Source organism: Colias eurytheme, chromosome 23 (assembly GCF_061535395.1).
Source record: "Colias eurytheme isolate Ceu_HAF_F1 chromosome 23, ilColEury1 Martin Lab GWU primary, whole genome shotgun sequence".
Classification (NCBI taxonomy): domain Eukaryota; kingdom Metazoa; phylum Arthropoda; class Insecta; order Lepidoptera; family Pieridae; genus Colias; species Colias eurytheme.
The window spans coordinates 5,789,173-5,812,272 of NC_143002.1; the positions used below are offsets into that span (position 1 = coordinate 5,789,173).

General features: G+C 34.7%; 2 protein-coding genes across 2 annotated transcripts in view; both read left to right on the forward strand.

Annotated features, from left to right (window-relative positions):
• The first annotated feature begins 863 nt into the window (after positions 1 to 863).
• Positions 864 to 23,100, forward strand: part of tws (protein phosphatase 2 regulatory subunit tws) — a 54,743-nt gene continuing 32,506 nt past the window's right edge. The window contains exon 1 of the mRNA XM_090115641.1: positions 864 to 1,019. The gene's annotated coding sequence lies outside the window, so the exon portion shown is untranslated. The remainder of the gene's footprint in view (positions 1,020 to 23,100) is intronic.
• On the forward strand, positions 14,221 to 21,590 carry LOC149898326 (uncharacterized). Its single transcript, XM_090115282.1, has 4 exons — positions 14,221 to 14,756; positions 15,789 to 18,045; positions 18,409 to 19,591; positions 21,496 to 21,590. Exons 1-4 carry the CDS (start codon positions 14,221 to 14,223, stop codon positions 21,588 to 21,590), a joined length of 4,071 nt encoding a protein of 1,356 aa, XP_089971408.1.

Genomic DNA, 23,100 nt, shown 5'->3' on the forward strand with positions numbered 1-23,100 from the left:
ATCAGACTTAAAATTGAGGAGTTGGTCCTATTTTAGTGTAGGTTCTAGCCCGGACCTGAATCCTCTGGATTATAAAATCTGGTAATATTTAGAGGAGAGAACCTGCGCTAAATCCCACCCAAATTTGGAGTCACTAATAGCATCCATTATTAAAGTAGCTGCTGAAATAAACATGAACATGGTGCGTGCTGCGATAGACGACTGGCCGCGGAGTTTGAAAGTTTGTATCGCAAAATATGGATGCCATTTTGAATAATTTTTATACGAAATTATTAATTAATATGTAAGCTTTATTGCCACATATAACACAATAAATATATGAAAGTAACTTTTTGTTTATTCAATAAAACATATGTGACAGAACTTATGACCAGACTAGGTAGTATAGTCATGGTTTATATATTAGGTAAACCGTATACCTATGTATAGTTTGATGGTTCATGGTACTTGTATACGTAGTATATTATGTCTGTGATGGTACTTACATAGGTTTTACTGTGCATTATTTCACTTACTGACGCTCTCGTCCAAAGAGTATAATGTATATTAGGGCACTCTCGTCTTCATTCATGTAGTCTTATTAGTTTCTTGTAGAATATACCTACCTATAGGTACATAGTATTTGTATGATTTTACAATGCATTTTCTGTCACGACTTTGTAAAATGCAACATTTGGCGGGTCTAATTTCTAAACCTATCACGTGTAACGCACAACCGAGTCTCAATAGATGTCGCTACATGCTTGTCTATATAGAAATCCATTGTATCGGCCGGCGCCACGGTCGACAACAATAAATAATATTGTTTGTTTACGTCTACAACCGTACAACGCTGCGAACGGCAGATTGTTCAACCCGTTCGAGTTGATAGCGCGTTTCGTGTGGATTCAATTATTTCCCGCCATTTTATGACATTGTGTGATATCCGTCAAAATATCTGTGGTTATTGTTTGTGCACTATTTACTATTTGAATTTAGAACTTTATTGATACGAGAGAATTTAATAATTATTGTGATTGGTAAGTAGCTAGGCGCCTGCTTTATTTTAAATTTTTTACGATTAATAATACAAGTTAAAATCTTATTTTCCTGTATAAAATTGGGCAGTAAGATACCTACTACATATATTTAATTTAGTTGATAAATTTCGAAAAGTTTACTAGGGGCCGTTCATAAAATACGTCACACTAAAATTAACGTTTTTAGACCCCCTCCCCCCCGGTTGTCACGCTGTGTCACACTTTCTGTGACCCCCCCTGGAAATATTTCGTCACAAAAACTAAGACCCCCCCCCCCCTAAACATGATAAATTTTGATTGATAATACACAAATTTTGATATCAGAAAATATTTTTTTATTTTTGTAATAAAATTTAAATATTAGCGCTCATGTTGAAAAAAATAAATATATCAAGTTACAATTTATTGTAATAAATATATATACATACATTTAAATATCTGTATATTTACTAATACGAAATAAATGACTTCTATCATTACAAAATTGAAAAAAAAGTAGAGAGAACGAATACTCAGTAATTTTAATGAACGGCGAACGTCACGCTGCCGTAGACCACTCTCGCGAACCCCCCCCCCCCCCCTCGTATGCGAACGTATTTTATGAACGGCCCCCTAGAAGTAATTAAAACTACGACTTGTACCAAATTATTTAACAAAAAAAAATAGACACATTTCCAACTTTGTACTAGGTAAGTACTTATTTATACCTATACATTTTTATCTAGGTATTGAAATTAGGATAATAAAAAGAAGTGCAGTGACTTTTATTATTATTATTGATATTTATTTTCTCTATGCCTGTAAATTTTTCTAAGAACAGTGCGTAAAAATGTTATTAAAATTATATTTTCTCGTTGGGAAGTAAAAACTAGCAGCTTACCTTGCTATAAGGTCATTCTTGCCTACCTTGTTACAAAAGGTTACTTATGTTTACAAATTTATTATATTATGTGTACATATATCTATACCACAGTATTACCATTAATGGTAATACTGTGTCTATACTCTATAACACATGTAGTTAGCTCCATATTGTGATCCTACTTACTATTATAAAGGCGAAAGTTTGTAAGTATGGATGTATGGATGTTTGTTACTCTTTCACGTAAAAACTACTGAATGGATTTGAATGAAACTTTACCACAAAATAGCTTATACATCAGAATAACACATAGGATAGGTTTTATCCCGGAAATCCCACGGGAACGGGAACTATGCGGGTTTTCCTTTGAAAATGCGGGCGAAGCCGCGGGCGGAAATCTAGTACATATATAATAAACCTAAGTACCTACCTAACTACATAGATACTTAGAAATGCGATCGCTCGGTGAAAAAATTAGTGATGTAACCTCGCGATACATGATTTTGCCGATACGATACCGATACCGATATTTGTAATAAAATATCGGCGATACCGATACCGATACCGATATCGATGGCTTGGTAGAAAAATAAATAGTAAATTATGCATTAACCTTTTGACCGCCAGAGCAAAAACGCATCGCCGTGCCCTCCACGCCAAGCCACAAATTCAATGAGATAACCTTGAAAATAGTAGGGATTCCAAAATGTTATCGATAAACATAATAATTCACGTCTGAATATTTGAATAAACAGCTTATAACACAAAAATAATATTTATTTAACCTCATCTCCTACTGTTAAAACTTAAGACCACATTAAATAGCAACTATCAACAAAAAAATCAACCTTTTGAGATACAAAAATACATATAAAATTGCAGCAAGTTACAGCACTATTCTCTATCAGTTACGCCCCATTGGCATGTATACATGCCAATGGCGCGGGCAACCATCCTTTTTTTTATAATCTCTCGCTTCTGATTAGGGATGTGTAGCTGTATATTATTATAACTTATCGAGTTTATTTATTAAGTTTATATGAACTATAGGTATTATTGTGGAGTGTTTATTTGTAAATATCAAAACAACTATTACCTTTAAATAAAGGGAATTGCATTATGAGCTATTACGCACTGTCGACCAGTCGCCGGCGACTGGACTTACTCCTGGACGACAGTGCGCAAGCCCCTATTTAAACTATAGTAAGTCACAGTCGCCGGCGACTTGTCGACAGTGCGTAATAGCTCTAAAACTACATATTTATTTTCCAATCATTTAGTTTAATACTTGAGTTATTACAAATACTAATTATATGTAGGTTACCATATTTTGATATGACATAGCGACAATTTGTATCATAAGAATATTCTAATAAAAGCACTCACACTCTCGGCAATACTCGATAAAATATTTTTACAACTTTCCGCACTTAACAACACGGCACGCGCTTACGACGTCACCAGTCCGACATCTATTCATGTCAATGGCGCAGAAGGGATTGCATATCGATACTGTGCTAGGGATGCGCATGATTAGCGAAAAGGAAAATATTCAAATCAACAATATCCACAATATAGACAATATGGTATTATACCAAAGAATGTAGTATTTACCTTTTTTCTCAGTGACTAAGCTTATATATTGTTTTTGTAGTTATTACAAAAATTAAGCGAATTAGAGTAATTTCGCTGAAATTTTAATGAAGTTACTTGAATATTACACTACATCACTAGTAGGCACGTATACATGTCATTGGCGCGAGAGAACATGCTTTTTTAGCCATTAATTAAGTTATTTTTTGTCATCAAATATTTGAATAACTACTTGGCAATTTTGTTTACTGTGTACAATTATGTAATAACTGGGGATTCAGTTCATAAACTGTATAAATAAAACACGTAAAAGTAAAGGTTTAATATGTTTATTTTGTATTTATCTATGATCTGTTTCTTGGCATGTATAGGTGTCGTTGGCGCACAGGGCACGATTGCGCATGACATCTATAGATGTCATTGGCGTTCAAAAGGTTAAAGTTACCAACATTTAACAGAGACTCAACTGTAAATCGTATTCTTTTATATAACAATGCCAAATCAAAAAAAAAAAAAAAGAAAACTATTTATTTTAGTATTATTATTTTACAAAGTCAGTTAAACTTTAAGTTATACACATACAATCGTAAAAGTACGCTGCATAGTAGTCGGAAAAATAGACATCACACACCACAGCACACAAGTAGACCGGTACTGACTGGTCACGGCAGATTCGCCTTCTACTTGAACAGATTCAAGCTGAAGGAGAATCCGTCGTGTCTATGTCAGCCCGGGCCCCGGAGTAGAGGCACAGATTAGAGAATAGTTACTTCGTGTAGAGGAGACGGTTCCTCACCTGTTATCCGATTATACAGTATAAAGGAAATTGATGTTTCACCGCGTTCAAGACTATCCTCACTCTCTAGACTCCAAACTATCTCCAGACACAAAAATCATGAAATCGCACCCTTGCTACATGGAATAAATATAAAAAATACTCTTTCGCATTCACAATATTATTATTAAGTTAATATATCGATTAGGTACAATAGGTACCTATAATATGTATGTAGTTAATAATCATACAAAGGTTATATTATATGTAGTTGTGGATAAAGCTAACACGGAACCTACAGATCTATACATCTATGTAAAATCCAATTATCAAGCGACTGCCGAATTATATTGTCATTGTTAACTCGTAATGCGAATTCTTTACTCAGTGAATGGAGTCAAGGTTCGCAAACAGCTGACTGACGGTCAGCGCTCTTGAATTGCGCCCTTCGAATGTTGACCGTTTCATACAGTGATACTCTAATGTTTTTTGTTCATGTTTAACTATAGACCAGGAGATAGTGACAGAAATTATTGGGTCATTTGTACTAGTCGACGATGTGTGAGACGATTTGTTCAAAAAAAAAAATAATAAAAAACGTTGCTGATTTTCGGCGGTATGGCGACCATTTGGAACCGTCCGAAAAGTATGGCATGGCGATATTCGTAAATGGTTGCAACACTTACGATGATTTATTGTGCATAAATTAGCCTGGTAAGTGGTAACCTACGAATGGTTGATTTTTTTCACAAGTGTCAGAAGTAAAACTTCTTTGTCAAGATTCAAAGATACCAAAATCGTCGCCTTACACTCCATATTGTGACGGTATTGAATGACGCGAACTTAAAATTTAACTCTCAACGCGCCTGCAAAAGATGTTTTCTTCAAAAATATAGATTACAATAGAATTATTTGTGAATTATTTAAACTCCGTAGGTACCTACGTATTACCTATATTATCTGTACCTACAACGTAACTACGTACCTAAATAAAATATGTACTTACCACTTACCTACTTACTAACATGCTATGGGTAATTCGATCAAATTGTATTATAACAATCGCAGGAATCAATTGGTTTTCTATTGCATTAGTAAACAGTTCATCATTTTACAAAGTTGTATTTTAAATTTTTAACATCAAAATGTATCTAGTAGGTGATTTCAGATTTGCAATTATAAGCTGTGACCATTGAAAAGATACTAGTAATTATAGTTAAAATTTACTTTATGTTGGTTAGTTTAAACAAATTGTTTTCTTATGCAACGACAAACCATTTGTATTTATTTCATAATAACTTTGACTGATGACTCTATGAAGATTTCTAACTGCGTATATTATAATAGACTAGCTACGCTCCGCGGTTTCACCCGCGTGGCTCTGCTTCTTTTGGTCAGCGTTATATATAGCCTAAGCTCTATAGCCTTCCTCGATAAATGGGCTATCTAACATCGAAAGAATTTTTCAAATCGGACCAGTAGTTCCCGAGATTAGCGCGTTCAAACAAACAAACTCTTCAGCTTTATAATATTAGTATAGATAAGTATATAAGTATCGATGGTATAGATTCATCTACTATTTTAAGTAGGAAGATTTTGTATGAATCATAGTTAAATATGTTACTGTTACCACTTACCAATATGGTACTGATCCTTAAAAAATATGAGGTCAATGCGAAATTCAACGATACGTGATTCGGACATAAATTGAACAAGATGATAAATTAATTGATTATTCACCAATTAATTTTGTGATGTGTCTCTTGTACGTGGAAATCTTAATAATGTAATTAATTACATAATCATAATTAACTAGCTGCGCCCCGCGGTTTTACCCGCAGTGCTCCGCTCCTGTTTGTTGGTCTTATAGCGTGATGATAATATATAGCCTTCTTTGATAAATGGGCTATCTAACACCGAAATAATTTTTCAAATTGGACGTAGTAGTTTCTGAGATTAGCGCGTTCAAACAAACACAAACTCTTCAGCTTTAAATAATAATATTAGCTTAGATAAGCACGCTATTTGTAATCAATTGTTAGAGAAATTATTATAATTTGTTTACATATATGCAAACCTTTAGGCCCTTTGAATATAAGTCATTATACGTCGTTACCCGTCTCTGCCCAAGACTGCTTAAAAGGTGGGACCTAAATAATTTTAAAGATACTCAACATGAATCGAACATCCTCATCAATGAGAATTAAAATCGATTAAATGAAACACGTTTTTATTCACGTGCGAAATCGATTTAACTGGTTGCGTCGTAAATTAATGCCACTTCGTACGAATCTATACTAATATTATAAAGCTGAAGAGTTTGTTTGTTTGTTTGAACGCGCCAATCTCAGGAACTACTGATCCGATTTTAAAAATAATTTGGAAAATCCAAAAGTGCACGCCTCATATTTTTTTTTAATAAATATTTATTAATTATTATTTTTGTTTATTTAATAACAATTAAACCACATCGAATCAGACCCTGAAAAATGAAAGGGTTCGATTCCTGAGCATACTCAAGCGTAAGAGAAAAAAAAAGACTCGATTAGTAAAGTATTTCGGTCGCTATCGTGTTAACAAGAAAAAGGATCCGCACATACAGACACACGGACGTCCAAGACAGAACTTTTTTAAACTGTTTTTTAACTAGTTTAAATAACAAAAATTACATCAAAAATATCATGAACGTTAAAAATAGTGTTTTTTCTTAATATGTGTGTGTATGTATTATCTTACAAGTGCAATGTATGATACATAAAGACATTTTAAGTTTGAAAAATCAGATGTTTTGCGCGAAGTGACAGTAGTACCCACCTCAACGCTTCGCTTATGAGGCGTGCAATTACATGTATTTAACATACAATTTAAATTACTGGACGGATTATGGTGAAACTTTACAGTATGTACCTGCTTGATTTTGCCCACGGTCGTAGTAGATACTATTCTGTGCCACGGGCACGGTGCCCAACAGCGCGAGCGCGTACGCCACAGATTAAGTATTATACTCTGTCCATTATATTATTTGCTTTTTGACAGCTCCACGCCTATGAAGGATTGTATTGTCTATGTTAAAATGTCATACAAATAATTATTGTACTTCATGGACCGGCCCCGCCCACTTAGTGATGTCTACACAGAATTATTCAATGATGGGTCGATAGATTATAATAATCGATAGAAATACTCTGTAAAATATATCCGATACAGAAAAACTCTTCTTATAAGTTATGTCATTTAAACATAAAGACAACCAAATTGTAAGATAGAAACCAATAAATAATAAAATATTAGTTTAGTTTAGTTTTAACATAAAATGCATAGATATGTGGTCTTATTATCACATATCTTATTAGTACGTTTACGTTGTAATTATTATTTACGTACCTAATTCGATTTTTGATAATATTTTGAATTTATAATTGAAATGGTATCACAATCGATAATCTTTTAGACATCACTTCTGGTATCACCCGTCGAGCTGTCAAAAAGCAATTCTTATAGTGGACAGACTATAGTTACTGGCGTACGCTGAGGCCTGAGCGGTGTTTATTAACAAATGTATGGCACCATTCGCACAGATAATGAAAAAAAAATCAAGTAGCCTGTGTCACAAATTTTTTCATACACAAACACTAATTGTACAATATTTTTATTGATCAGTGATTAAAAAAATGAACTTCATTAAAATACAGAATAGTTAGATCCCTATTATTATAGATATTATAAAATTTGTACCCAGGCTAGGTAATTTGGTACCTACTTATATGATATTTCTTCAAAGACTTGTAACCTTTAAAAATAGATAAACAATCATAACTACACGTTTGCACTATAGTCTATACTTGGTCTATAGCGTAGTACTATTATATTAAATTCTATGGTTCCAGTGCCTTCAGTTTAAGGCACTTCCATAGAGCGCAAACAGTAAACAGACATTGAATTAATAAATAATCAATACAAGACGATAATCCAATAATCTGTTATATTTCTGCAACGTTTCCTCAACATAACGTGTCATGACTTTATAATACCTACACTTTTCCTTAGTCTATGGTCCTTCATATGTTTCCTTGTTGCAGATAATTTGTAAGTGGGATTTAGATTCAAAGTTATGGGATGATGGGATGATTCCAAGCAATATTTGAAACGGTCAAATTGTCCGCTCTAAAAGTATTAACGCCACAGATAATATAATACTACACTCGTATTGGTGGAATATCAAATTTTTGCGATCATTATTACTTAACAATTTTGTTTTCTTTTTAATCACCTAGGTACCTATTTTTATTTCCAAATAGAATTAATAAAATTGTTTCGGGACGAAATATCCTCGGACCTAGAACCACATAAAATATGAATTCTAGTAATTACCAGTATTAGTATAGTATTATTTATTATCTGTGGTACTAGTATTCAGGGGCCTACTCTAAGAGCAATAATATTGCTCTGAGGGCCTACCATACATATAGGTACACAATAAGAGTATAATGCTTCTTGGTATAATGAATAATTTATAGGCTAACGCCTAACGGGGTCATTCAACTAATCTTTCATAAATATTATCAAAATGTGCCATTATTCTTCAACTGAGTGTTTATTTTTACGAAATGTAGGTCATGATCGACGAGTAGGTATACGGCTGTTATAAATTATTATCAGCAATAAGGAAGCGATTATAGTCTATAGATATTAAGACATTGTTTTATTTTCATTATTTAAGTTATTAAATAGGTACAACTGCGTGATAAATTTTCATTTTAATATCTCGATGAAAAAATGTGTACCTATCGAAACTGCGTAATTCCTCACAATCAAACAATTTCTCTCATGTGTCCACACTACCACATAGTCACATACTTACTACAGAGTATGATATGTATATTAAAAAAAATCTCTGTCAGATCTACCATACTAAATCTGAATCTGTGATACCAAACAAAAAATAGGTATATAATTTACAGGGGCACTTAGGTACCCAATTATCTAAAAAGTAAGCTCTTGTAAATTGGTCTTTATAAAGAGGGTAATCGGAGACCTCCAAATGTCAGTTTTTATTTTTATTCATAGCTAATAAAAGCCTGATTTCAATGCACCTGAAGTTAGGTGCAAGAAATCGAAAAATGCCATAATTTAGTCCAAAAACATAAAGTAAGGTTATATTTAAAGAATCTTCCTTTTCATCTATTTAGTTTTATCAGTTTTAAAGTATTAGGAAACTGTGGTTATATATTAACGATTAAAAATCTTGTGTCCAGCCGTTTCGGAGTTTAGCCGGAAATAAAAGAGTCTCTAACAAATCATTAAGTTATACGTATTTAATCCGTAAATTCAGCCCAAGTCGGTTCCAGACTTTCACATACCTAATTGTAAGGTCACATCACATGACGTGATATAATTAAACAATGGTTTAAGTACTGGAAAACCGGTCACACGTGTGACCTAGCTCTAACCTCGGCGAGGATATTTTTTATCTGTGATAGAAAAGTTAGCGGGAAGCTATATTTAGGTGACTTGTGAGTGAAAGTATCTATACCTACATGTTTAAACTATCCTATCTCTCAAGTTGGATCGAACTGCACATGGTGTGCGAATTTTATTGCAATCGGTTAAGTGGTTTAGGAGTCCATTGAGGACAAACATTGTGACACGAGATTTAATATATTATACATATATTGTATTAAGATTAAGAAGATATTCTGATGGACAATCGACTTAGTCTTTTCGTTACTCGTAGAGTTAATCGATATAGCACACGTCATTCGATTAATAAAAAATTGATTTTTAATGATACTCCGCTTAATAACTTAATTATATTCGCGTGTGTTCTAATCTATCAACGCTCATTATGTATGTGCATATTAAAAATATAATGAATAAGTAGTTAGGAAATAGCTAGTGCAGTTGCAATTTAATATTTATACTATTATTTATACTAGCTGCGTCCAGCGGGCCGCGGTTTGTTTTTATCTTAGAGCAGGGGTTCCCAAACTGTGGGGAGGGAGCCGCCCGGGCCCGCGCCTCAGGTCCGCGCGTGACAAAAAATTTATCATGAAACTGCGCCGCGAGCTGAAAAAGATTGGGAAGCTCTGTCTTAGAGTATTTAATATTTATACAACAGCTGTAATATTATATACTCTAAAGTTTTTACCCATTGTTCCGCTCCTATTGGGGCTTAGCGCTTAGCTTAGCGTGATGACATTATTTCCTAATTCCTCTAGCCTCCCTCATTAAATAGGCTATCAAACACTGAAAGAATTTTTCAAATCGGACCAGAAACAAACTCTTCAGCTATATAATATTAAGTAGGTACTTATAGATTAACATTATCATTGTAATTTGTATTAATAAATTTTATTAATATAATTATTCTTCTATACGAGACATACAAAAAATACAAACGTTTTAAATATAACGTTTAAACGTTTTAATATATTTAAGATTAATTTCACAAAAATATGGTATCATCAAAATATTTGTATTAAAATATTTCCTAGCAATGACGTATCAAATGAACTAATAATTAAAGAATTTTGTTTAAATGTGATCTTGGTCACGTAGGTATTCAATATCTTCTTATATATAAAATTCTCGTGTCACAATGTTAGTCTGCATACTCCTCCAAAACGGGTGGACCGATTCTCATGAAATTTTCTGTGCATATCGGGTAAGTCTGAGAATCGGCCAACATCTATTTTTCATATGTACCACGGGCGAAGCCGGGGCGGACCGCTAGTTAGTTTATAAAATTATAGTAGGTAACATTTGAAATTATTTAACACCAGTGTAAATCGGTCCAGTGGGTAGTTCCTGAGATTAGCGCGTTCAAACAAACAAACAAACTCTTCAGCTTTATAATATTATATTATTGTAAGTATAGATTACAGAGTATAGCTGTTACACCACAGATAACTTAACGAATAGACGTAACTCGCAGTCATTAGTTAACGGTTTTTAAAGGCTTCGTAAGTAGGTATTATATATAGATCTTGTATTATCAGCAATTACTTTGAATTATTGCTTCTTCGTCGCATACGTCTTATGTCCGCTCTTATATTGTTTAATCATTCCTTTTCCTTACAGACTTTAATTACAATAAGTTGTGTTACAAATCTAAAGTCAAATCCTCACGATTTTTAAACATCAAGATGGATTGCACTATACGGAATACCGATTTCTTCGAATCGATATAAATTAAATGAACATTAATTACCATATACAATCTTATTATACAATGCTTTTATACTTCTTATACATATATACTGTTTATATTCTTCTTATACATATACAATGTTGTATTTTTTAGGTACCGAATCCAAAGGATAAAACGAGACCCAATCAAATTCTATTATGTACTTCGTTTATTGGGTAAGAACTAAGAGTAGGTATTTGTTTAATGCTCTAAGTTTTATTAGGATATCCAACTTCCCCCATCACATGAAAGTTGAAAAACAGTAGCATACGCATGCATGCTACTGTTTACCATCTCTCTATCCATTAACTATTTAGTAATCTGTGCTTCTGTTGATCTTTAGCGCGAGACATTCAGATTACAGTTTTTTTTTATTTGTTATAGGTAGTATTATAAATTATCTATGTGATTCAGATCATCAGAATGTCGAATATTCTTTATCTGTATTGCGATGTATTTTTAATCTGTGGCCGGATGAGCAAAGTGTGAGGCCTTTATTATATGACCCCGTCGGTTTATGGCGTCCTATTACAAAATTCCCAAGATAGTCCGCGTAATTGCATGAAAGATGTGTTAATGAAAACCAGTATGAGGGAATTTTATTATAATATTTATTGTACACTGTAGAGTATTTTTGCGCTTGGACAAATTAGGACGCAGATTATAATAAAAAATGATACTTATCTACTGTAACTAATAATTTTATAAAAAAAATGACAAAAAGACATTGAGATAATAATATATGTAGTTATATATCTCAATGCAAAAAGATTGAATTTGAGGTTGAATTCTTATAGAAAACGATACTTAATCTATACTAATATAATAAAGCTTAGGAGTTTTATTTGTTTGTTTGCTTGAACGCACTGATCTCAGGAACTACGGATCCTACTATATAGATAGGCATAAAAATCTTCACGCTAGGACGAAAAATGGCAGAACAATCACAGTTAGTACATTGAGTTACTATGTACTGAGTTAGTAGCAGTTTTTTTTGAGTTAATGTAATTAAGATTTCTTTTTTTTTTCATACAATGAAAGAAGGATCTTAAAGAGGACGTAGGGTACTTTTCACGGTGAAAAATTATACACTGACATTAGTGGATTGGTTAAAATTCGAAAATGTTACTAGATTTATGTGAGCAAAGGCGCGGGCTAGTTAGAAATAATTATGATGATTCCATAATAACATACAATCTAACTATGCTTTGTTGTATATTATTAGGCATGACGAAAAGTTACTATAATACTGCGTCCGATATTCATAACACTAATATTTATTTTAAAAATATTTGCTACGACATGCACACAAATAAACCAATTATAACATATGTATGTTAAGTCGGTTTAAATATTTAAGAGCAAACAACCTCCGTGATCTCGATACTAGCTGTACCTTAAATATGATAATACACACATCTCACCATGACTTTGATGTATTTGTTGATGTATTTAATAATAAATGCAAGAATAAATGGCATGATTTTGAGGTAACTTTTTTGTATCCAGACTCTTCCGAAACTGATTAAGTACCAACATTTTTATAGCATTTTTTGTTTAGCTAAGTATAATCAGTAGCCAGTACGTTACTAAACTATTTTCAAGCTACTTCTCAATACGACTATTTTTTTTTTCGGACAATACCTCAGAACTGTCGACTGGGTGAAACGATTTTACGGGCATTTTACGAAATATGGGCATTTTACGAGATTTGGACATTTTTTGAATTTTGTAAATTTTGACTTTTTTACCGAATTTGGAGGGGGGGGGGGCTGTTAGATACAGATAGGCACTATAAACATCTTCCGTAAGCCCTACATCGTTATTCGAACTAATCGTGGAATCGTGGGAAAGCAGCGCAGATGTTTACCTCACCTGCTCTCGACCAATGACCTGAGTCTGCAGATGCTTCTCTATCCTGTCGTGTCTGCTCCGTTGTTTATATTGAAACAAACAATTACATCATCAAACGGATTCTGTCTATTTGATATGTGATTTTGTAACACGTCGCAAACATATTTCTTGGAACAAATGTTATAGGTGTGATAATAACACATAAATAAAGCTATGATTTCAAAAGTACGAATAAATATACCTACTTTAAAGATTTTTTTCCCTGCGTATAAGAAGGTAAGTACAAAGTTAGATCTAAATGTGTCCGTTAAATTTGGGCCAAATTCGAGTCTAAAGGAGTCCGTTACATTCGGTTTCATACAAACAGACATGTGAATAAGCGTGTTAATAAAATACAACCCTCTTAGATCCAATTTATTAATATTTATTTAATACGAAGGAACGCAGAGTCACCCACGCAGTGGTCCAGAGTGTACGGTCTTCGTACATTAGCTTTATTGCGCGCTGTCAGCATTTTACGCGGACACGCGGCATTTTAATACATTTCATCAGTTCGCGTTCGATCACCGCAGCAATCGCGCGTTCTCATGACCATCACCATTAACCATTAGAATTAAGGCAATAAAGGCTTTATTGTACTTGATTCTTTTATTTACTCTGTACGGGCCCTACAACCCCGTACATCGTGGTCCTTCGAGCTTAAGTCGTAAGCGGGACTTGCGCGAGTGGTAAAGTTAAATCGTGAAAGTGAGTTCAGTTTACGATATATATTAACCAGTGTTAGATCAACCAATAACCAACCAGGATAAAGGTGCCAGCTACGGGACAAACCAGCTACCAAGTGCCAGTCTCTGAGTGAGCGCTTTCCATTATAAATTTCTTTACATTTTATTTTTTTACTTAACACACCATATATACCATAACAACCATGGAGGCAATTTTAGCCACGCAAGAGCAAATAATTTCTGCGATGGAAAGCCTCCGCAATAATTTTAAGAAGGATGGGCCAGAACGTAAAACGCCCGCCTACATTGAGAAACGCCTAAGTACTTTAGATGCCTATTGGAAGGAATTCCAAATTAACCATACGAGATTAACTGTTGAATTTGATGATCCTAACCACAAATATTTTAAAGAGAACTACTACCAGTCTACTTTAAAGTTTTATAATGACACCAAAGTTCTCATTAGTAAATATGATCAAAATAAACCATTACTAAGACCAGCGACACCATTATCGCAATTTTCCGATCGTCAAGGGCCAGCTCCTTCGCCTCCCGAATTGGGTGCTTCACATTCAAGGCCACTAACCACTCAAGGGAATAACAGTAGGGTTGACGAAATGCTTCGTAAGCAGAAAAGCAATTTTAGGGCATTCTCGCATACTATAAATTCTGCTAACCTTGAGAATCTTTCTGAACGATGGGAATTGGAAGATTTATTAAAAAATATTAATTTGAGATGGTCAGTCATCGATTCTTTACATTGGGAAATCGACTGTGAGAGCCTCGTAGAGAATGAAGAATATGAACAAGCTTATATTCAATATGAGATAAAATATAATAACATAAAAAAGGCAGTAAACAATAAAATGAGCTCGGTCTCATTTAGAGAGAAATCAACGCCGCATTTGGACATACCAACGTTCAGCGGAAATTTCCAACAATGGATATCTTTTAAGGATTTGTTCAATGAAACCATACATAGCAATAATTCATTACCGAACGCTCAGAAAATGCAACACTTAAAAAATAAATTGAGAGGAGAAGCGTCGAAATTAGTTCAGCACTTGACCATAAGTTCCGATAACTATCAAATTTGTTGGGATATTCTAAACCATCGTTATAATAATATGCGAATTATATTTAACTCTCATATTCAAATTATTTTATCGATGCCTAGTATGCAACAACAATCAGCTGGGCAAATAAAGAAAATACATGACACTACCAACGAGTGTCTCAATGCCATTAAAGCCATGGGGGTGGACATAACGTCTTGGGATCCTCTTATAGTGTATATACTATCGCAGAAATTGGATACAGAAACCCACCATGATTATATCGAGTCGCTAAAGAACCCCAGAGATTTAGCAACAATTACCGAATTTCTAGATTTCCTTGAAACAAAATTTATATCATTGGAGTCTTCACGAAGAAAACAAGATTTAATCAAGCCTAAACAATTACAATATCAAGACAACTATAATAAAAATAGAAATTCATTTAAATTACCTAATAATAATTTAATGCATAAAACTTCGCAATTAAAACCTATTATTGTAAACCAATCGTCAACCATAAGGAATTCGCAACACCGGAAATGCATAATCTGCAATAACCAGCATGCATTGTTTCAATGTAAATTGTTCTTAGAATCAATGCCCGAGGAAAGGCGAAAAATAATTGACAATAACGATTTATGTAAAAACTGTTTAATAAATCATTTCGGAAAAAATTGTACTTCCGAAAAAACATGTCGCTTTTGTAACGATAGCCACAACACATTGCTACACAATGCCTACGTGACATACGCTCCGTCTACTTCTTGTGCTACTAAACAAAAGGAGACGCCGAAATCAAACATATTATGTATATCAAAGGCGCCTCAAGAAACTTTACCGAAGTTGTTAGCCACCGCTAAGGTCAACATTAAATCGGAAGATGGCTGTAATTATCTTATGCGTGCACTTATTGATCCCTGTGCTGAGTCATCATTAATCACAGAAAATGCAGCTCAATTGTTAGGACTACCCCGTGTTAAACGCAACTGCATGGTGGTGGGAGTGGGTTCAAAGGCTAACAACAGTAAAGGAGTTGTTAAAATTACAATATCGTCTCTTTACAGTGACTTTACAATTGATTCGGAAGCATATGTTATGAAGCATGTTGTCGACAATTTACCAAGTCAGTCATTTAGAAAACCAACCTGGCCGCATATAGAAAAATTATCTCTGGCGGACCCGGAGTTCAACATAAGTAAACCCATTGATTTGATATTGGGTGTAGAAGTATACGAGTTAATATTACTTCCCGGTTTTATTCGTAACAGCATATCTCAACCGATTGCCCAGAATACCGAGTTGGGTTGGATATTAAGCGGTTCTGTTGCAACACAGAGTCATTGTAATATTGTTACGGTCAATATAAGTAACATTCAAAGGTTTTGGGAGATAGAGGATATCTCAGAAAATTCATCTGATATGTCCAGCCAAGATCAATACTGTATGCAACATTACCAGTTGCATACGAAGCGCCAGTCAGATGGGCGTTATGTTGTTAGATTACCACTAAAACCAGATATGAAAGACAAATTGGGTGACTCTAAAACCAAAGCTATAGCTCAATTTCGTCAATTAGAGAATAGATTTACCAAAAATAAATTGATTTGTGAAAGTTATAAACAATTCATTCATGAATACATATATTTGAAACATATGTTTGAATGCACCGGTAACCAGACACCGGAATCATATTTACCTCACCATTGTGTCATACGTGCGGAGTCAACGACCACTGCCACGCGCGTCGTTTTTAATGCGTCAGCAAAAACATCGACTGGATATTCATTAAATGATATTATGTACAGTGGACCGAATTTACAAAAAGATTTATTAACATTGATCATAAGTTGGAGGCAATACAAAATAGCCTTTACTGCTGACATTGAAAAAATGTTTAGGCAAATACTCGTTAATAAAAAAGATCAAGCCTTACAGAAAATTATATGGCGTGATTATCCCAATAAACCATTGAAGGAATACCAATTAGCCACCGTCACTTACGGCACCAAGGCCGCACCATTTTTAGCAATGATGACCTTGAAGCAGCTTGCTAAAGATGAAGCTTCCCGGTTCCCAGAAGCAGCTGAGGTGGTGAATACCAGCTTTTATATGGATGATCTACTTCATGGCCACCACGACCTTCAATCTGCCATGAGGTTGAAGGCTGACCCTATAGCACTTCTACGTTGCGGAGGATTTAATTTGAGGAAGTGGTCATCAAATAGATTGGAGATGGAAGAGAGTTATTTATCGGGTGATGATCAGACATATATTTTTAAACACCAAGAGTCTACGAAAGCGCTAGGACTGCAATGGCATTCAAGAGAAGATCAATTTTCGTTTCATTTGAAAACTGAGTCACCTACTAAACTGACAAAAAGAACGTTGCTTTCGAGTATATCTAAGATATTTGACCCTCTTGGGTGGCTGTCACCCGCTACAACCAACCTTAAACTATTATTTCAAGAAGTCTGGCTACTTGATATAAAATGGGATGATGTCTTACCAGATGCCATCATCTCAAGATGGAAGACCTTGGAAATTGATTTAAATAATATTAACCGTATTAAAATACCGCGATGGTTGCATAGCAATAAAAATGACACTATAGAGCTCCACGGTTTCTGTGACGCGTCCGAGAAGGCCTACGCTTGTGTCATTTACTGCAGAGTAAAGGGTAGTCCACATACTAAACCATCAGTAGTCATCATCACGGCAAAATCACGTCTAGTACCCGCAAGGAAGGCCATTTCGCTACCAAGACTAGAGCTGTGTGCAGCTGTTTTACTATCAAAATTGATGAAAACTGCGTTACAATGTTTGTCAAACTTTAACATCAAGATTTATTGCTGGTCTGACTCAACAGCTGTTCTCGGTTGGCTTAACGGCGAACCGAGTCGTTGGAAGCCTTTTGTCGCTAACAGAGTTAAGAAAGTAGTAGATGTGATTCCATCAACTAACTGGCGATACGTAAAGTCTAAGGAGAACCCTGCTGACTGCGCTACTCGAGGAATCACAGCTGATCAACTAGCTACTCATAATATTTGGTGGCATGGACCAACTTGGCTTTTAACTTTCAATGAAGAAACAATACAAAATATTATATATAATACTAATGAAGAAATTAAAAATACTGTTTTAATAAATACATCTACCATGAAATATGAGAACCAAGTCATTGACTCGATATTTCGCAGACATAGCGATTTTACGCGAGCGTCACGAGTGCTGGCGTGGGTACTACGTATGACGACACGATTACGTAATAAACCTAATTATTTAACGATTCAAGAATTAAGAAAATCGAAAATTTTATTAATTAAACACGCACAGTCAATATCGTTTACAGATGACATAGATTATATTAAAAAACATAACCAGCCCCATTCTAAAAGTCCATTACTAAAGTTAAATCCATTCATTGATGAACAAGGAGTTTTGAGAGTTGGAGGACGAATTTCAAAAGCGAGTATTCAACACAACATGAAACATCCTGCGATTATACCACATAGTTATCAATTAACAGACATGCTGATTGACCATGCGCATAAGATGACATTTCATGGAGGTGCTCGTTTAACTTTGACATGGTTGCGGCAACAATATTGGATTATCGGTGGAAATAATGCCGTTAAGAAGAGGTTAAGAAAATGTGTTATTTGTAGGAAACACAGCCCCTATAAACATGACCAGTTGATGGGGGACTTACCTGCAGCTAGAACCAATATAACTCGACCTTTCTACCATACGGGGGTCGATTTTACCGGCTTTGTGGATATAAAATCTCAAAAGGGGAGAGGAGTAAGGTGTACCAAAGGGTACATCGCAGTTTTTGTGTGTATGGCAACCAAGGCCATACATCTAGAACTTGTGTCGGACCTGACCGCTTCGGCATTTATTTCTGCTCTTCGTAGATTCGCAGCCAGGCGGGGAACGCCTAGTCATGTGTATAGTGACAACGGTACCAACTTCATAAAAGCAAATCGATTATTGCAAGAAGAGATATTACATCTAAAATCAATAATTGACGAACAGTTCTATACAGAAATAACAGAAATGCAGATTGAATGGCATTTCAACGCTCCTTCGTGGCCGAGTGCAGGCGGTCTTTGGGAAGCAGCCGTCAAATCTTTAAAATACCACCTAAAGCGAGTCATAGGGGAACAGAGGTTAACATACGAAGAGTATTCAACGTTACTTGCGCAACTGGAAGCCTGTCTTAATTCTAGGCCTTTGTGTACATTGAATGAAGATCCGGAAGACCTTGACGTTCTGACTCCAGCACATTTTCTATCTGGGGGACCGACAGCGACCATAGTTGAAACGGAAAAGGACTTGCGTACTAGGTGGCAACTCATGCAGAAGATATACCAAGATATCTGGAAGAGGTGGCGAGCTGAGTACCTAACCCAGCTTAACGTTCGCTCTAAGTGGCAGCGACCGAAACCAAGTATGCAAATAGGCGATATAGTCTTAATACATGATGCTAATCTACCACCTGGAAAGTGGGCCCTGGGTAGAATTGTAGAACTACACCCAGGAAAAGATGGATTCGTGAGAGTAGTATCCGTTAAAACCAAAAACGGAATCATTAAAAGACCGATAGTAAAACTATCTTTATTACCAGTCGGTGAAAACACAAATACACATACAATTAATGAATCTACCGACTATGATAAGGAAGAAATTAAAATCTCGAAAACAAAGAATCCCCGTGGCATCTCCTTCTCCGCTATAGTGTTATCGTTAACATTATTTTTCCTCTCAATAATAAGTTCGTGTCACGCACAGTTTACGTATACACCATTAAATAACAACAGTATTTATTTTGACAAATTAACGAACATGCGGCTGGTTAGAGACGATTGGAAGCTAATAGTTTATTATGATAAATACCCTTATCAAGAAGGAACGGCCGCACTCGTAAAAGACATACAATATCTCAAAACAATATGTCCCATGATAAGAGAACAACTAACACAATGCGACGCTATACTATTACAGCTTGAGCACGAGTTCGGCGAATTGGAATATTATAATAACATTTTATTTATGAGTGATTCATTTGATATGGGAGCTAAGCGCCCGCGTCGTGGTTTAATAGACGGAGTAGGCTACGTTGCTAACAGTTTATTTGGATTATTAGATCAGAGATTTGCAGAAAAATATGAAAACGATATCGACCTTTTAAGAGAAAATGAAAATCACTTATTTAAATTGTGGAAAAATCAAACTTCAATCGTGGAAGCTGAATTAAATCTAATGAAAAGAATGGAACAAACAATGATTACACAACATAAAATAATTAACCAGAGACTTAATTACCTTGAAAAGTCAAACCAAATCTTTAAACAAAAACTACAAAACGCATCTTTTATCTCCGATTTTATATCCTCGGCGCTTATAACTAACAACTTATTAAACAAACTTAGAAGAATGCAAGACTTTATTTTAGATACAGTGACGGATATTTACAGTGGCAAATTAGATTTTCATTTGTTATCTCCAAAACAGCTGAGATCAGAGTTAAATTTGATATCTACACAACTACCCAACGATTTGGCGTTGCCTGTTGATAATTTACATTTTCAAGATGTCTATAGTTTACTAAAAGTTAGAGCCAAGAACACTAAAAAATACTTAATTATTGAAATAAAAATACCTTTGGTGGAAAGAAATATGTATGAAATATTTAATCTCATTTCTATCCCACGTATATCAAACGGCAGCATGGTGAACGTGATACCGACCTCTAATTTAGCGGCTATCAACATACAAAAGGACTCTTATATAACGATCTCAGAAAGCGATTTTAAATCATGTTTGAGCCAGAATCCTACTACTATGTTTTGTCACATCAGAAATCCTATTCGACATTTAATAGATGATCATGATTTATGTAAGAGAATTCCTAATACGAGAATTTGTCAAACAACATTATTACCTTGTACGAATCGTTGGCAAGAATTATCGACCTCTAATGTATATTATTATTTTTGTTGTAATGAATGCAACATAAAATTTATCTGTGCTGAAAAAATAACCTCTACAAAGGTAACAAAAGCGGGTTTGTTAAGCGTTATGGAGGGTTGTACTATTAAAACTAAAGATTTTCAAGTCTTTTCTCATAAAAAGCTGTCGAGCAACATAAATACCACTTCCGAGTTTGTGGCAATAGAAATTGCTCCAATAAATCATCTTATAAATATATCGATCTCCAAATTAACAGACCAGGATCTCAATACAAACAGTTCGGAAGACATTAAACAATTTGACGAAATAAAAAGAAAAATTGACCTCCTAAAACTGAGTGAACCATTGGGCACGAAGTTGTCGTATCACGACATTCATCATTACTTCATAATATATGTGTTAATTGGAATTCTGGTTGTTGTGGCAATAATAACGTATTGGAGACAGCTGCGTCGTCGACGAGCCTCAGCAGAGCCGGCGGTGGAGGCTGCGACCAGCGTCGCAGTCCCCGCCCGGCCACCTCCAACCCCGGTGACAAGTGATTGTGTGATAAGTGTTAGTGAAAAACCATGTTTTAGGGTTAGTGAAAAACCATGCGTTAGTGTTAGTGAAAAACCATGTGTTAGTGTTAGTGAATCCACCTCACCCTTATTCCGTAAGCATCGCTTTACGGAGGAGTGTTAAACCATAAGGACACTAAGGATTAGTTAAAGCGAAATTGAATCACCTTGTCTCATCATCATTCATGCCCATCGCTTTTCATCCATTTTCTCGTTGTGGGAGCATGTACGGTCTTCGTACATTAGCTTTATTGCGCGCTGTCAGCATTTTACGCGGACACGCGGCATTTTAATACATTTCATCAGTTCGCGTTCGATCACCGCAGCAATCGCGCGTTCTCATGACCATCACCATTAACCATTAGAATTAAGGCAATAAAGGCTTTATTGTACTTGATTCTTTTATTTACTCTGTACGGGCCCTACAACCCCGTACACAGAGCCTCCATCAAGTCCATGGTTTCCTGGTGACAGGTTTCCGCTGTGTAAGATTTGGAGGCGATTCTATCTTCGCAAGACTTCAAAGTTATCAATATCTTCTTTACGTGATGGTCCTCTGAAAGGTTAGGATTGTGAACTTGAAATTAAATGACTATATAAATATAGTTAAATTTAAGTATAAAGAATAGAAAAAAATCGATCACGAGGCGGGACGAATTTTTTCTATTCTTTATAAAATTTATATTTATAAAGCATTTGAATGCCATAAAACCAAAATATCAATTTTGACTCTATATAAATTTAAAAATGCAAAAACTTTAATAAAACCGAACCAAATATTGAAAAACGTAAGATTATTGTAGGAAGGTAGATAATAGTATGAAGGAGATATTTAAAAGAATAAGTAGGTAAAGAATAAATCTTACTTTGCATACAAATGCCTCGTGCTTTGGTCAGCTGGTCGGGCGAATTCTGAACAAAAAAATCATAGTTAGATATAAATATTAATAACATTGATGTAATATGGCCTCGTTATCGATTACCTACTAATCTGACAAGAGCGGAGAGCCGGTAGCTAACTATAATTTTCGATCCATATCTATGTTTAATTTTTACATTCAATAGTATTAAAAAAAGCCTTATTCTAAAGCCGAAGTGACCTGAGTTTATGATATTAACTTATTGACCTTGGTCCTTGATCTTTATCTGCCTAAGAGGAAATGTCCCTCATAATTATTCGTGTAAACTGTAAACGTACTTTACCGCAACATTTAATTTTTAACAGACTTAAACAAAAAGAGGAGGTTATGTATGAAGATCGTCTCTCAAACTGCGAAGTTGAAACTACGAAAGTGTAGATCCTTTTCAAGTCTTTAAACCTATTCCTAAGCCACAGAAAACATGATATTTTTAAGATATAGGCCAACTTTTTACGACGCATTATTTTTGAAATAAACATAAGTAGAGCATTAAAATCTTTATAAAAATGCGAGCCCAAACTGAGTCGTTGGAAACATATATAAGATCATTGACTCAGCAATTAGTTACATTA